Raw genomic sequence first — 13,759 nt, forward strand, 5'->3', positions numbered from 1 at the left:
TCTGGCTGGGTTTACAAAGGTAAGGTAAAGCACTGTTGGTGCCAAGAGATTATCCAACCAAATTGGATGCCAGATGGGCAGGTGGAAGATGAGACAGCATAGAGTTTGGCAAGAGTCGGTGGGGGTGGGAGTCAGGAGCTAGGAGCCAGCGCATCTTCCTGGGGCTGCCACAGATGTTCTCCACAGACAAATTCAAGGATCTGATATTCCAGCCACAGAGAGTATACAGGTTAGTATCAGACCCCTTTAAGGCAGCTTAAATCACCCCCTTCAGCCAATGCCTCCCAAGTTGTAGGAGGCATCTATTTGAACCAAATGAAGACTATTTCTGAGTGGGGTGATAGCGTGCTTAGAGAGGTTCTTAGTGGCTGCTCAGCAGAATCACTAGAAATCAAAATATAAATACTCAGGCCCCACCCTAGACCAAATAGTCCAGAATATCAGGGGGGAGGATTCCACGTATTTTATGAAAACTCCCGTTTCTTCTCCCTGTCATCACTTATGTGAACATTTGTCCAAGGCAGACAGCTTTCCTTTAAAAGGTCATTTAAAACTTCTATTATTTATCCCTCTGTCTAGAACACAGTATTTTAAGGATTAAATCCTTGAAACCAACAGTAATCCTTTCTTGAGATAAGAATATTGAGGTTTCCACCCAGTGAACTGGCCAAAGCCACAGAGCTGATACACAGTGGAGCTGAGATGAACACCTGGGGGCATGTGACCCCAAACGTGCCTAATTACAAGAGTCATATTCTTTGACTTTTATTTATTTATTTATTTTTTTGGTGAAATAATTTAAAAAATTTTCTTTTTAATTTTATTTTTTAACTTTACAATATTGTATTGGTTTTGCCATTTATCAACATGAATCCACCATAGGTATACACGTGTTCCCCATCCTGAACCCTCCTCCCTCCTCCCTCCCCGTATCATCCTTCTGGGTCGTCCCAGTGCACCAGCCCCAAACATCCAGTATTGTGTATTGAACCTGGACTGGCGTTTCATTTCATATATGATATTACACATGTTTCAATGCCATTCTCCCAAATCATCCCACCCTCTCCCTCTCCCACAGAGTCCAGCCAGTGAGAGATGAAACAGGGACACAAAGAGGTTTAGCATGTTGCTTAAGACCACCCAGCAAACCTCAGCAGAGTTGAAACCAGAGCCCACATTTCCTGACTCTAGGCCTAGTGCCCACACCCCCAGACAAGTAGCTGGGGTGCTACTGTCTGACTAACCCCAGATTTTCAGTCTGAAAATTTAACAGTTCATAGAAGGAACACATCACCATCTTGCCCTGCCCAGGCAACAAGAATTGGATATTACTGTGTCAATTTCCTTATCGTTCATGAGTGAATTTAGCTAGAACTGGACTTCAAATGTGCCAGCCAGGGCAAATCGATGACATTCAAGATCTGGAAATAGCTCATAGTGCACGTGCCTCTTTCAGTGACCATCAGCTAAGGGCCCAGAATAAAAGTTATACTGACTGAGTCAGGGCCGCAGTTTTTCCTGGGCTCTGAAATTTGTGAGACTGAACAGGGACCAATGAATCTGCATATCCCAACTGATATCTACACAGGAAAGTTTCCTTTTTCTCCTGGAGGAGACATTCTCAGATACACAGGATGCCTGTGGTATCCAGAACTGGAAGAAACCAAAAGACTCCAGCAGCACAAGATTTAGTTCCCGTGCCCAAAGAGAACTCACTGAATCCATTGTCCAAACATTTAGGTAAAGAGCTGGGGGAAGAGGATTCCATTCAGAGGGGACGGAATTAAATCAGAGAAAGACTTGACAATATGCATATCCTATTGTTACTTCTTTTGGGAAAATCAAAAAGAAAAATAAAAACCAAAATATTCCCAGAGTCATCAATGGATCATTCTTTTTGTAGGTTTGTAAATATCACATGTCTTAACACATTGCTATTTTTTATCCTTGCTATTACTGTGTTTATGTGCATGATAATAACATACATGCACAGAATGTACATTATTACATGCAGTATATAATTACGTAAGTATGTTAACTTTGTACTTAAATTAGATAAACAAGAACCCAGAAGATACAGACTCACAGAATTTCCTGTCACAGTCAGAAAACACAGTCCTGGGTAATGAAAACACAGTCCTGGGTAATGAATACTAGGTAGCAATGTAGAAAAGGCTTTTGATATCATGTCAGAATCCAAAAAAGCAGCAGCTACAATTTATGTATATGATGACTGCAAAAATGTTAACACATGTAGTTTGTGTGTGTGAGTGTGTATGTGTATAATGAGTGGAATGAAAGACGAGTGAAATTTACCAAAATGATCATTCTGAAAATCTAATGCTCTAACAGGATGATAGCACTTTCGGTCCCTCTGTGAGTATATGTGTCTTGTTCAAGCTACCAGGGGTCCCTGAGGCCTTCTCTGTAAGTATTGAAGACTCTGAATGATGTGTTCCCTAGAGGAAGAGCTTGATGCAGAGGACAGTGGAATGGGACAGGAGTCAGAGGCCCTGGCTCTGGCCTTGGCTTCTAGGGCATGCTGCCTCATCTTGTGAACAAACTCAGTGTCTTCATGCTACCTAGATGTTTAATGGTAACTGTCCCAGTGGATCGAATGTGAAGGGACCATATGCAGAAAACCCCAAATTTGCAAAGTTCAACATCCTAGGGGCCAAGCAGTTAGCCTAAGAGAAGGAGGTGGGCTGGGTAAATTTGACAGAGATGTCCTCTGCTTCATAACAACTTAAGACTCTCTGATTATCACAATAAATACATTCTCCCATTTTTCTTGAAGCCTGTAAGCCTTATAGGTTCACCTTTCATTTTTCCACTTTATAGAAACATGGACATGTCAGATATCTCTCTTTCCTATCAACTGTATTTTGGAAAAATGTACATAGTGAACTTGCTGCTGGGCCTCAGTGCAGGGATGGGTATAGAGAGAGGGGGTGGGGGACACGATGAGCTGAGGATGGCACACCCAACCTGGGGAGTGCAGACTTCTTAATTCAAATCAGTTATCACCACAGGGAAACACTGGCTTAGTGAGGAGACTTTTTCTAATTCCATTTCGAAATCTCTCAATGTCAAGACATTGAACATTTGAAATTAACAGACTCGTACATGCAAAACCTATACAGATTACAAACAAGACCAAGGGCTGCCATTTTGAGAGCAATTCAGGGTTTATACACCCTTCTCTTTCATGCCCTGGAACCATCCCCTATCTCTCAAGAAAGGTCACTTGCAATTCAAAGAGGGAAAGGCAGGCACTTACTATGGAGCTGCTGAAGGCCACAGAGGGCTGTGAGATTTCAGAGCGCCCCATAGACCTTTGTCGTGAGTGGCCCTGGATGGGTACACGGGCACTCTGGCTCCTCCTCAGAGGCTGGGACCCTCCTTGGCCCCTCATTGTTGCTGGGCCCTGGTCCCTTCGGGCTGGGAAGGACAAGCACCGGTATTGGGTCCACTCTTCACTGTCTGAGTCCAGCTCCTTTGGGGTCTCCAGTCGCTTAGCTGCAAGAAAGGAATCTTGTTATTGCCTCAGTCATACCTCAGCCAGATCATGGCTGGGGAGATGGTAGACTTTGGGGGTGAAGCTAAAAGAGCATGGTGTAAGAACATTATGCTGCTCTAGATTACAGATAGCTGGTTACCCTGACTGGTGAAAGTGGGGTACAACTTGGTCACACAAGTTCAAATCCTGGCCCTCCTACCTCCTATCTATGTGACTTTGAGCTTCGCATAACCCACGCCTCTACTTCCTCAATTAGGGGTTATAAAAACTACCCAACTCATTGTTTTGAAGACTTAATGATATAATGGTATGTATAAAAGACTTAATATATAACGATATAAAAGTGATAAGCATACTCTAAGTATTGGTAATGGTAGCTGTAATTATTAAGATTAGAAGCTCCCATGTACCTGGTTATCACTTTGGCAAAGGGGATTGGACTGCCTATTGGTACCTTCTCTTTTCTCTTTCTTAATCCCTCCCACTCAAAAGAATGAAGAATGAAAGAAGTGATGTGTGTGTGTGTGTGTGCGTGCACGTGTGCACACGTGTGTTGTGGGGGGAAGGAACCAAGGGGATCAGTCAGCTGTATCAGCCACCTTCAGTCTATGCAAGATGACAATCCAGGCAATTTCTAGCCACATCCCCTAAGGCAAAGCTTTGTGTCAGTGACCCCAAGAGGTCAGTTAGCATGGAGGGCATTTCCTGATTGTATCCCATGTGCTTCCACCTGCGCCTGTCCTGTCAGGTAAGGTAACCTGAAAAATTCCTAAACTTTGGTTGCAGGACTGGAACATAATTTGGACATCTTCTCAGTGCATTCCTGACAGGTAAATAGCCTCTGTGTCAATTATACCAGGCAAAGATCCACTGAGGACAAAGATCAACCACCTGGAGGGCTACCACACAGGAGATTACCCATAGCCTTCAGGAGCAAATGAAAGTTTACAAGTGATAAGAACAGCATTGATCTGTGACAAGGAGGCCGCAGGGATACAGGATGCTACTTCCCACAGAACCACTAAGCCTTTGCCGAGAGCCAGGAGAATGGGTTTTAATCACCACTCTCTTAGGAGAGCAGGGGTGATTTCTTTATAAGAAGGATGGGGCCCCCAGGAGCCCCCTCGTACCATTTTCTTGGTGAGAATACTCGTGGCCCATGATGGTACAACGTCGGAACACCATCTTGTTCTCGGTCAGTGTTCCCGTCTTGTCGGAGAAGATGTACTGGATCTGACCCAAGTCCTCAGTGATGTTGAGGGCTCGACACTGAATGGACAAGTCAGTCTCTTCATCATACAGGTCAAGGTCGTTGTGCAGGAAGAAGACTTGCCCGAGCTTCACCAGCTCAATGGACACATACAGGGAGATTGGGATCAGTATCTGTGGGGAGATTGAGTCCCACTGTGTCAGATAAAGAGGCTGGTCTGCCATCTCAGGACCTTCCTGAGTGATGGAGTAGCAAAAGCATTTCATGAAAAGCTCAGGTCAGCTCACGCAGTGGGTTTTCTCTGAGAAATTAAACTCAGTGACCTCATGCCTGCCTTGGGATCCTTAGGAGAATCTGAAAAACACATAGGCCTTCCTGAGCCAGGAATATTTGGTATGGGGTAGACACTCACCACTGCTTGTTAAATGACTGAGCTGGAAGGAGTAAGGAGCTCTAGTTACAGAGTCGTGTTGGGTTCAGGTGTGCAGCAAAGTGATTTCATTCTCTCTACATAACATTGTATATACTTTTTCCTGTTCTTTTCCATTACAATTTATTACAAGATATTGATAATACTTTATACAGTAGATTCTTGTTATCTGCTTTATATATGGTAGTTGCTGCTGCTGCTAAGTCACTTCAGTCATGTCTGACTCTGTGCGACCCCACAGACGGCAGCCCACCAGGCTCCCCCGTCCCTGGGATTCTCCAGGTAAGAACAGTGGAGTGGGTTGCCATTTCCTTCTCCAATGCATGAAAGTGAAAAGTGAAAGTGAAATCGCTCAGTGGTGTCTGACTCTTCGAGACCCCATGGACTGCAGCCCACCAGGCTCCTCCATCCATGGGAGTTTCCAGGCAAGAGTACTGGAGTGGGGTGCCATTGCCTTCTCCAATATATGATAGTGTGTATCTGCTAATCCCAGACTCCTAATTTATGTCTCTCCCTCTCTTTTCCCTTTGGTAATCCTAAATCTGTTTTCTATTCAGATTTATTGTTGATCACTGTCCACTGATGTAGCTCAGATGGTAAACAATCTGCCTGCAATGTAGGAGACCTGGGTTCAATCCATGTGTCAGGAAGATCCCCTGGAGAAGGAAATGGCAACCCACTCCAATATTCTTGCCTGGAGAATTCCATGGACAGAGGAGTCTGGTGGGATACAGTCATGGGGTCGCAAAGAGTCGGACACGACTGAGCGACTAACACACACAAATACTGAATGCTGTTTTAGGTCCTTCAAATGGCAATGCCTGGAAAATCCCATGGACGGAGGAGCCTGGTAGGCTGCAGTCCGTGGGGTCGCTAAGAGTCGGGCAAGACTGAGAAACTTCACTTTCACTTTTCACTTTCATGCATTGGAGAAGGAAATGGCAACCCACTCCGGTGTTCTTGCCTGGAGAATCCCAGGGACGGTGGAGCCTAATGGGCTGCCGTCTATGGGGTCACACAGAATCGGACACGACTGAAGCGACTTAGCAGCAGCAGCCGCAGAACAAAAGCCCTGGACTTGAAGACCTCCCAGTCCAGTAAACAAACAAAGAAATTCTATATTGAGTGGTGGGAAGTCTCATGAAAAAAAATAATAAAGTAAAGAGTGAAGGCTGGGAGGGCATATTTCAGAAACCACAACCTTTGTGCTGAAACCTGAAGAAACGAGGGCGTGAGCCTGAGGTTATCTGTGGGAGGAGGCATGTTCCAGGCAGCGCACGGGCCGGCAGCTGGGTGTCTGCAGGGCTGGGGTGAGAGTCAGCAGGCGTGTGTGCGAGACAGCTCAGAGATGTGGTCCCCGAGGGAGTGGGGCCCAGATCACTTAGGCCTTGTTGGTCGCCTCAGAACTTTGTATTTCCCTTTGTATTTATTTCACTTTTGGTTATGAAACCATCAGAGGGTTCAGGGCAGAGGAAGAGCATGACTTCCTCCTCATATTTAAAAAGGGTTACTTTGCTCCATGAATGAATGAACTAATGAATGAAAAACGTTGCCTGTTGGAGGGCCAAGAAACATGCTCAAGTACTGTAAGAATTCAAACAGATGGGGTTTTGTCAAAACAAAACTACAACTTCCTCTATCTTTTAATAGACTGTAATTCTTATTGGGCCTGAGGGTTTTTTTAAAATCTTTTTATACCTCACTGCAGGTGTTTACCTATAAGTAGGGGCCTTTCTTACCTCTCTCTTACAGGTAGTCTACATCCTTTGCCTTCTTTTCTCCTATGTAGTGCTGGTTCTTCTTCAACCTAACAAATATGACAACGCTAACCTGTGGTTTCTTTCTCTGAATGCTTGGGGCTCGGAAGTTTTCATTCTTTGTGCTGTGTTATCGTTGTGGTTCTCAGGTCAGAAGGTTCACCAGTTCTAGATCTGGTGGCAGGACAGGCACCCGTGGATCTCTGTTGTAATCTTACTTTTAAATTACAAGAGTCTGATAAATATTTCCCTCTGTTATTATCTGAGGCCAAGGTCCCCTCCACAAGGCAGGGCTGGTCCTGACATTATACCAGATACGAATACCTTCAAAGACCCATAAGAAGCAATCAATGTTTTCTCATCTCAGTCCAGTTAGTTCTTTCTCAGGGTCAGTACTGAGTTTTCTTTTTCTTTTTTTTTTGCAAAGTTGTACAGGTGTTGGCCGTTAGTCTTTTGAGCCCCGAGATGGGGAGGACCTCCTACCTGGAGCAGGATGATCATGGTGAGGAACATGTAGAAGCCCCCAAGGGCAAGGGGAAGGTAGTTGCCCTTGGCATCTGGAACGTCAAAGGGAGGGTGCTCTGTGAAGGTTCCATTCCAGAGGCCATGACCTGAGAGGAGGCAAAGCCAAGCATGAGGCAAAATCTCCACTTAATCTTCAATTGGTCAATCACATCAGCCCGTCCCTGACCTACTGCCAGAAATCAGTGTGCTTTGGAGGAGCACATCCTTGTTCTATATAACACTGTGTGTGTGTATTCATTTAGCTCTAAGTGGTCCTTCACATACCCTACATTTCAATCTCTCCTCCTAGCAGAGGAGACTAGCATGGTGACTACTTAGATTTTGTTTAAATCCTATTATAGAGGAGTTGGAAGTAGAGAAAGGGACAAGAGTTTGTTTGTTTTCTCCTTCATGCACCCACCCATCCAATCATCCATCCCTCAATCCATCCATCTACCCACCCACCCACCCATCAACTCTATTTACTCACTCCTCCCTGCCTCTCCCCTTCCCTATATCCAAAATTGATTAATTCAAAAAGGAGTTGGTCCTACTTTTTGTCTTTGAGGAGTTCCCTACCAAGTCATGGAGTCTGATGTAAAGATACAAATCTCACCTGGCATGAGCTAGATCCTGGAATGCTATAAGAGCCCATAGCAACAGCCTCAGATACGGACTGAACTCTCTGTTTCTCTAATTATAAATGGGGATAGCAACACCCATCAAGTGCAGATTGATAAGTGCAACTGGCACTGAGCTCTCTGAATCTCAGCATCCTTATCTATCAATTAGTAACAGTACCTTCCCTATGGGGTTACCGTGAGAACAGGATCACCTATGTGTATAATGCTCTTGACTCCAGGACAGAAACTATAGAGAATAAAAGGCAAAAAGGATGCCACCCTGACCCTAAGATACTTCTTTGCCCAAGAGGTTGGACCAAATACCATCATACACAGCAGAATAAAGGAGACTTATAGATGTGAGGTTAAGGGCCAAATATATGGTACAGAGTAAGGATCACTGGCTTTCAGAGGAGCTAGAGATCATAAAAGAAATCAGAGCAGGCTGCCTGGAGGAGGCCTGGAGGGATTCTGAAGCCCAGGTGGGTACTGGGTGATCAGAAAGGTCTGGGGAAGACAATCCAGACAAATAAAAAAGAAATTCCATCTTCATACATTAAAGTAGTGAAGTGAAAGTCGCTCAGTCGTGTCTGACTCTTTGTGACCTCATGGACTATAAAGTCTTTGGAATTCTCCAGGCCAGAATACTGGAGTGGGTAGCCGTTCACTTGCCAGGCTCCTCTGTCCGTGGGATTCTCCAGGCAAGAATACTGGAGTGGTTGCCATTTCCTCCTCCAGGGGATTTTCCCAACCCAGGGATCAAACCCAGGTCTTCCACATTACAGGTGAATTCTTTATCAGCTGAGCCACCAGGGAAGGCTGGTAAAGTAAATGTGTGATAAATAACCCTGGAATGGTGCTCATTTGTGAGCCATCCCCTCCTACAGGAGCTATACTTTAGTTAGGTGCCAACAGAGGCCTGTCACTCTATGAGTTGTTATTCTCAGACAAGAGAATCCTGCCCCTCCCCATTACTTTCTCAAAGTATTTCTTATTTTGGGCAATCTTCCAAGCTGCTTCTGGTTTGCCTGAATCTTGTCTAACTCTGTGACCCTTTAATCATTAACCTCCTTTCTCTAGAGACATAGTGACGTGATCTTCAATGTCCTTTCCCGGTTTGACGGTCCCTAAAAAACCTTCCCCAAACAGAGCCAAGAGTTTTGCAGCATCTCTGCTGACACGGATGGACCACAAAACCAATCGGTGGCTTTCTTGTTTGCTGGCTTCTGCTCCCTGCAGGTACTGCCCTTCCAGCTTTGAGCCCCCCTTGGAGTGCCGTGAGATACACCTGGGAACTGCATTCATTCAAAACTCCAGGCCATGCACAAGACTAACCCTGTGGTCACACATAAGAACTTTGTGGGCTGGGCAACGTTTTAGGTCTTGGACACTGTCTTAAAAACAGTGATGAGGACTTCCCTGGTGGTCCAGTGTCTAAGATTCTGTGCTCCCAATTGCAGGGGGCCTGAGTTCGATCCCTGGTCAGGGAACTAGATTCCACATGCTGCAACTAAGACCTGGCACAGTCAAATAAATAAATATAAATAAATATTAAAAAGAAATAGTTTCTAAAAAATAAAGTATAACAACAGTGATGGGTGCGATTTCTGATAGAAGAAAGTGAAGAGCAAACGAGACAGCTGCTCCCTGGTGCAGAGTCAGCAGGGGGCTCTGGACTCAGCATATGAGTTCTTCAATTTGATCCTCCCTGCTTCTTTTAAGGCCTCCTTTAGGGTGTCAAGAACCGTCCTTAGTGTTGAGCCATAGAGCGGGAGAGTAAGAACGAGGATCGTACTCGCTGCCCTGCCTACCCTCCAAGGATCGACTGAAATAACTCCGGATCACTCCTCCCACAGCGGTCTGCATTGGCTGTAGTAGATCTGGCCTCAGCCTGCTCTGTTCGGGGTTCCATTCTTGGCTTTGCTCTTGCCAAATAGCCAAACTCTCCTCTGCAAAAGAATGATTCTCCCTCCTGCCGCTGTGCTTTGTCTGTGCTGTCCTTGGGGTAAAGCGTCCTCTCTTTTCTTTCACAGCTGCCGGCCCCATCCTGTCCCTGCCACCTTCCTCTTCTGGTGAGAATCAGCTTCAGAAAGACCTCCTTCCTTGATGCTCCCATAACACCAGCAGCAGGCTGAATGCTGTCCCCTAAGGTGTCTGCGTACTCAACCTGGGGCCCTGTGAGTATGCAGAAGGGACCTTGCAGACAGGATTGAGTGAAGAACCCTGAGATGGTGAAGAGGAGCCTGGGTTATCCGGGTGGGCCTGATGATGGTGTTACAAGTGTCCTTATAACAAGGAGGCACAGGGGGATATGCCCACAGACAAGGAGGAGGAGATGTAAAGTAAGGCGCTTTGAAAACGAAGGTGTGTATGTGTGTGTGTGTGTGTGTGTGTGCTCATTCGCTTAGTTGTGTCTGACTCTTCATGACCCCTCTGGACTGTAGCCCTTCAGGCTCCTCTGTCCGTGGGATTCTCCAGGCAAGAATACCGGAGCCATTTCCTTCTCCAGGGGATCTTCCTGACCCAGGGACAGAGCTCGAGTCTCCTACGACTGCTGCATTGGCAGGCGGATTCTTTACCACCTGGAAGTCCTGAAAATCCCCCAGTGCCGCAAATGCAGAAACCCAGGTGGCCAGCAGAAACCAAAAAGACAAGGGGCTGCTCCCCCGAGCCCAGGGTCTCCGGAAGGAGCCGGTCCTGCAGGCACCCTGGTTTTAATCCAGTGAAACTGATTTTGGACTTCTGAACCCTGGATATGTAACAGAATCAGCTAGTGTTGTTTTAAACCACTCAATTTGCATTAACCTTTTACAGCAGCACTAGGAAAGGAACACAGTACCTGGTGCCGCCCTCACTGAATGTGACAGATGGTGTTATTGATTCTGCTCTCTGGCTGGACTTGTTCCTGCTGGACTCTGAGGACCTTCCTGCTCTCTGAGGACAGTCCTGTGATTGATTCATCTGTTACCCTCTCTGGGTAAGGGGGTGCCTGGGTTCAGGAAGTATTTCCTGAATAGACACATGCCAGATGCTCTTCCTACGATTTAGGGCACATACAACTTTCAGAACAATGTCACCTGCATTTTGGCTGAATGGGCACCCTGTTAAATACAGAGTAGGCTTGTTTTTATTTATTAACTTCTTTTTGTAGATAAGGAAACTGAGGCTCTGTGTTGAGGCAACTGGCACAAAAGAAACAGAAGATGCCTGTGGGGTTGTTCTTTCCAGAACATTCCATACCTACAGCTCCAATGAGGCACATGAGGAAGAGGATGCCGATGCAGGAGAAGATGTCTCTGTTCATGCGCCGCTCGATCTTGCTGCGTTTGTACCGTGGACCGCTGTTGTTCAGCATGGCTTTCGTCTCATGGCCTTTGTGGGAGAAGTCAGATCGTCAGTCTTTGGCCCCCCCATTTGCCTCTGGCTCTTCCCGCAGGAGATTTACCTCTGTGCGGGGCAGGGACAGAGTGCAGACGGAGAGAATGGATGTGTGGACACAGGAAAGGTCTTGGGGTTGTGGGAGGATGAAATGGGAGAATGAGATTGATATGTGTACACTATTGTGTGTAAACAAGATAGCTAGTGGGAAGCTGTTGTGCGGCACAGGGCGCTCAGCTCAGTGCTCTGTGATGACCTGGAGGCGTGGGGTGTGGGGGGGTGGGGGGGAGGCTCAAAAGGGAGGGGATATATGATACAACATATGTGTATACAAATGGCTGGTTCATGTTATTGTATAGCAGAAATTAACACAACACTGTAAAAGCACATCTACTCCAATTGAAAAAAAAAAAAACCTAAAAAATTAACAAAACAAGAGAGGCTTCATTCTCTAACCTGGATGTGTCCTGGCATAGGGAAGTTCTGGGAGCAGCTGGAGAGACCTCACACACACAGCGGGTTTTTACGGAACACCCCCTACCTGCTGGACATGGGGGTGGGGAGGGGGCGTGGACCAGGCTCCTGTGCACAGGCTGTGTCCTACACAACTCAAGAGGCAGCCCTCACTTTGTAGCTGTCATCGATTTGTAAGCCTCTTAGGACACATTTCTAGCAAACGACAGAAGGCTGTCTTGGGGAAGGGCCATCTTCTAATTTGCACAAAGGGGCTGTTATGGGTTAGTGGTGGGATACAGTAGTTAAGACAGACAATTCACATGCTGGTGAAGATACGCAAGCAAACAAGTAAATAAGGTCATTACAGTTGGTTGTAAGTCCCATGAAGTAAACAATAAATAAGGGCTAGAAAAATAAGAGATGCCATTAGAGAGCATGGTCAGGGAAGGCTTCTCAGAGGAGGTGACATGAATGGAGAGAAAAAGTTGGTAGAAAAGGGCTTTGGGCTGGGGAACAGTACATGCCAAGGCCCTGTGGCAGCACTGTACTTGAGGCCAGTCATTTTCATGCTTGCTTCTTTGCTAAGGTGTTTGTTGCTTGTACAAGAGCATAGTGGCCAAAGGCCTCCACCCCAGCATTAACTCTGGGCAGCTCCTCTCCTGTCTTGGAGTTCTGCATAAAATTTTGTTCAAAGAAAAAATAATAAAATTTAAAAACTACTGATCTTATCCAGTCGCCCCTTTTCTCCAGTTGGAGAAACCTATGATGGAAGCATAGAAGGGACTTGTTCCAAGTGAAAGGATACATGAACATCAGAGCCGCGTGGAGAACCCAGGATGCTGATTCCCACTCTATTTCTCCTTCCACTGACCCCTGGTACCCAAGTCACTCAGCTAAGAGCTGACAGTCTAACTAAGCCTTGTCTTTAAACAGAGCCTTTCCCTTGGGGCTGCTAAATTTTAATTACTGTGCCATACCCCTCAGAAGACAAATTAAAAGACACCAGTCACACGTTTCCTGTGCAAAATGAAAGAGAACCAATACATCAGCTCTAGCAGCGAGTGGTTTAATGCTGTTTAGCTGGTGGCCTTGTGGATTTAAAGTGGCAGTGAAACCGCAGGAGTGAGCACGCTCTGGGCTTATCATGTCAGGCTGCAGTTGTTCAAGGGCTGCCATAGCCGGGGTCCCTGCCTGCCCTGGGCTCACCCCATACAAGGTATCCTGGGACCACCCCCTTCACCCTCTCCTCACTTCCTAAGACTCTTCTGTCCGTTTGGCAAAATGTGGTCTCATGGAGGAGGCATCATGGTGTGGTGGATAGAATGTGGGCTCCAGTGTCTGACAGAGTTTGGCTCTTAGACACTTGACCTTGGGTTGGAGGGAATTAATCTCAGGAGACATATGACCTTGGTGGAATTAATCCTTTTGTATCTCAATTCCTCATCTGCAAAATGAGATATTATGGTTGTGTGCTCTGGCATAAGGGAATGAACGGATACATATAAAGTACCTAAACTAGTTTCTGGTACACAGTAGGGCCTCAATAAATGTCTGCAGTGAGAAGCATACACCTCCACGTGGAATTTCTTCCTCTTGGGAAACTCGACTTGGCTTTTTTTTGATCCTGAGGCGCTCCTGTTGTGTCCATCTATACCTCCAAGGCAGAGAGTATAGCTCCAGACCAGTCATTCTCCGCAGGGGACTTGGTTCCCCAGGGCACATTTGACAAAGTCTTCAGAAATTTTTGGTCATCATCTTTGAGGAGGTGGCACCAATGGCATCTAGTTGGCAGAAGCCAGGGCTGCTGCTAAACATCCTATAGGGTGCCCCCCGCCCCCCACAAAGAACAATCTGGGACAAAGGTCACCGGTGTTGATGCTG

At 46.2% G+C, this 13,759-nt stretch overlaps 1 protein-coding gene across 4 annotated transcripts in view; it reads right to left on the bottom strand.

Moving 5' to 3' along the window:
- Window positions 1–13,759, bottom strand: part of ATP10B (ATPase, class V, type 10B) — a 390,227-nt gene that overhangs the window by 71,687 nt on the left and 304,781 nt on the right. For 3 of the 4 annotated variants that reach the window (XM_010855328.1, XM_010855330.1, XM_010855332.1), the window contains exons 8-11: window positions 11,285–11,416; window positions 7,401–7,528; window positions 4,651–4,903; window positions 3,281–3,519 (exon numbers count right to left, since the gene is read on the bottom strand). In XM_010855328.1, coding sequence (XP_010853630.1) covers window positions 3,281–3,519; window positions 4,651–4,903; window positions 7,401–7,528; window positions 11,285–11,416 — 752 coding nt within the window. The remainder of the gene's footprint in view (window positions 1–3,280; window positions 3,520–4,650; window positions 4,904–7,400; window positions 7,529–11,284; window positions 11,417–13,759) is intronic. The other variant, XM_010855331.1, reaches the window with a different exon arrangement.

The sequence above is a fragment of the Bison bison genome, unplaced genomic scaffold, assembly GCF_000754665.1.
Source record: "Bison bison bison isolate TAMUID 2011002044 unplaced genomic scaffold, Bison_UMD1.0 scf7180017864363, whole genome shotgun sequence".
In the NCBI taxonomy this organism is placed as follows: Eukaryota; Metazoa; Chordata; class Mammalia; order Artiodactyla; family Bovidae; genus Bison; species Bison bison.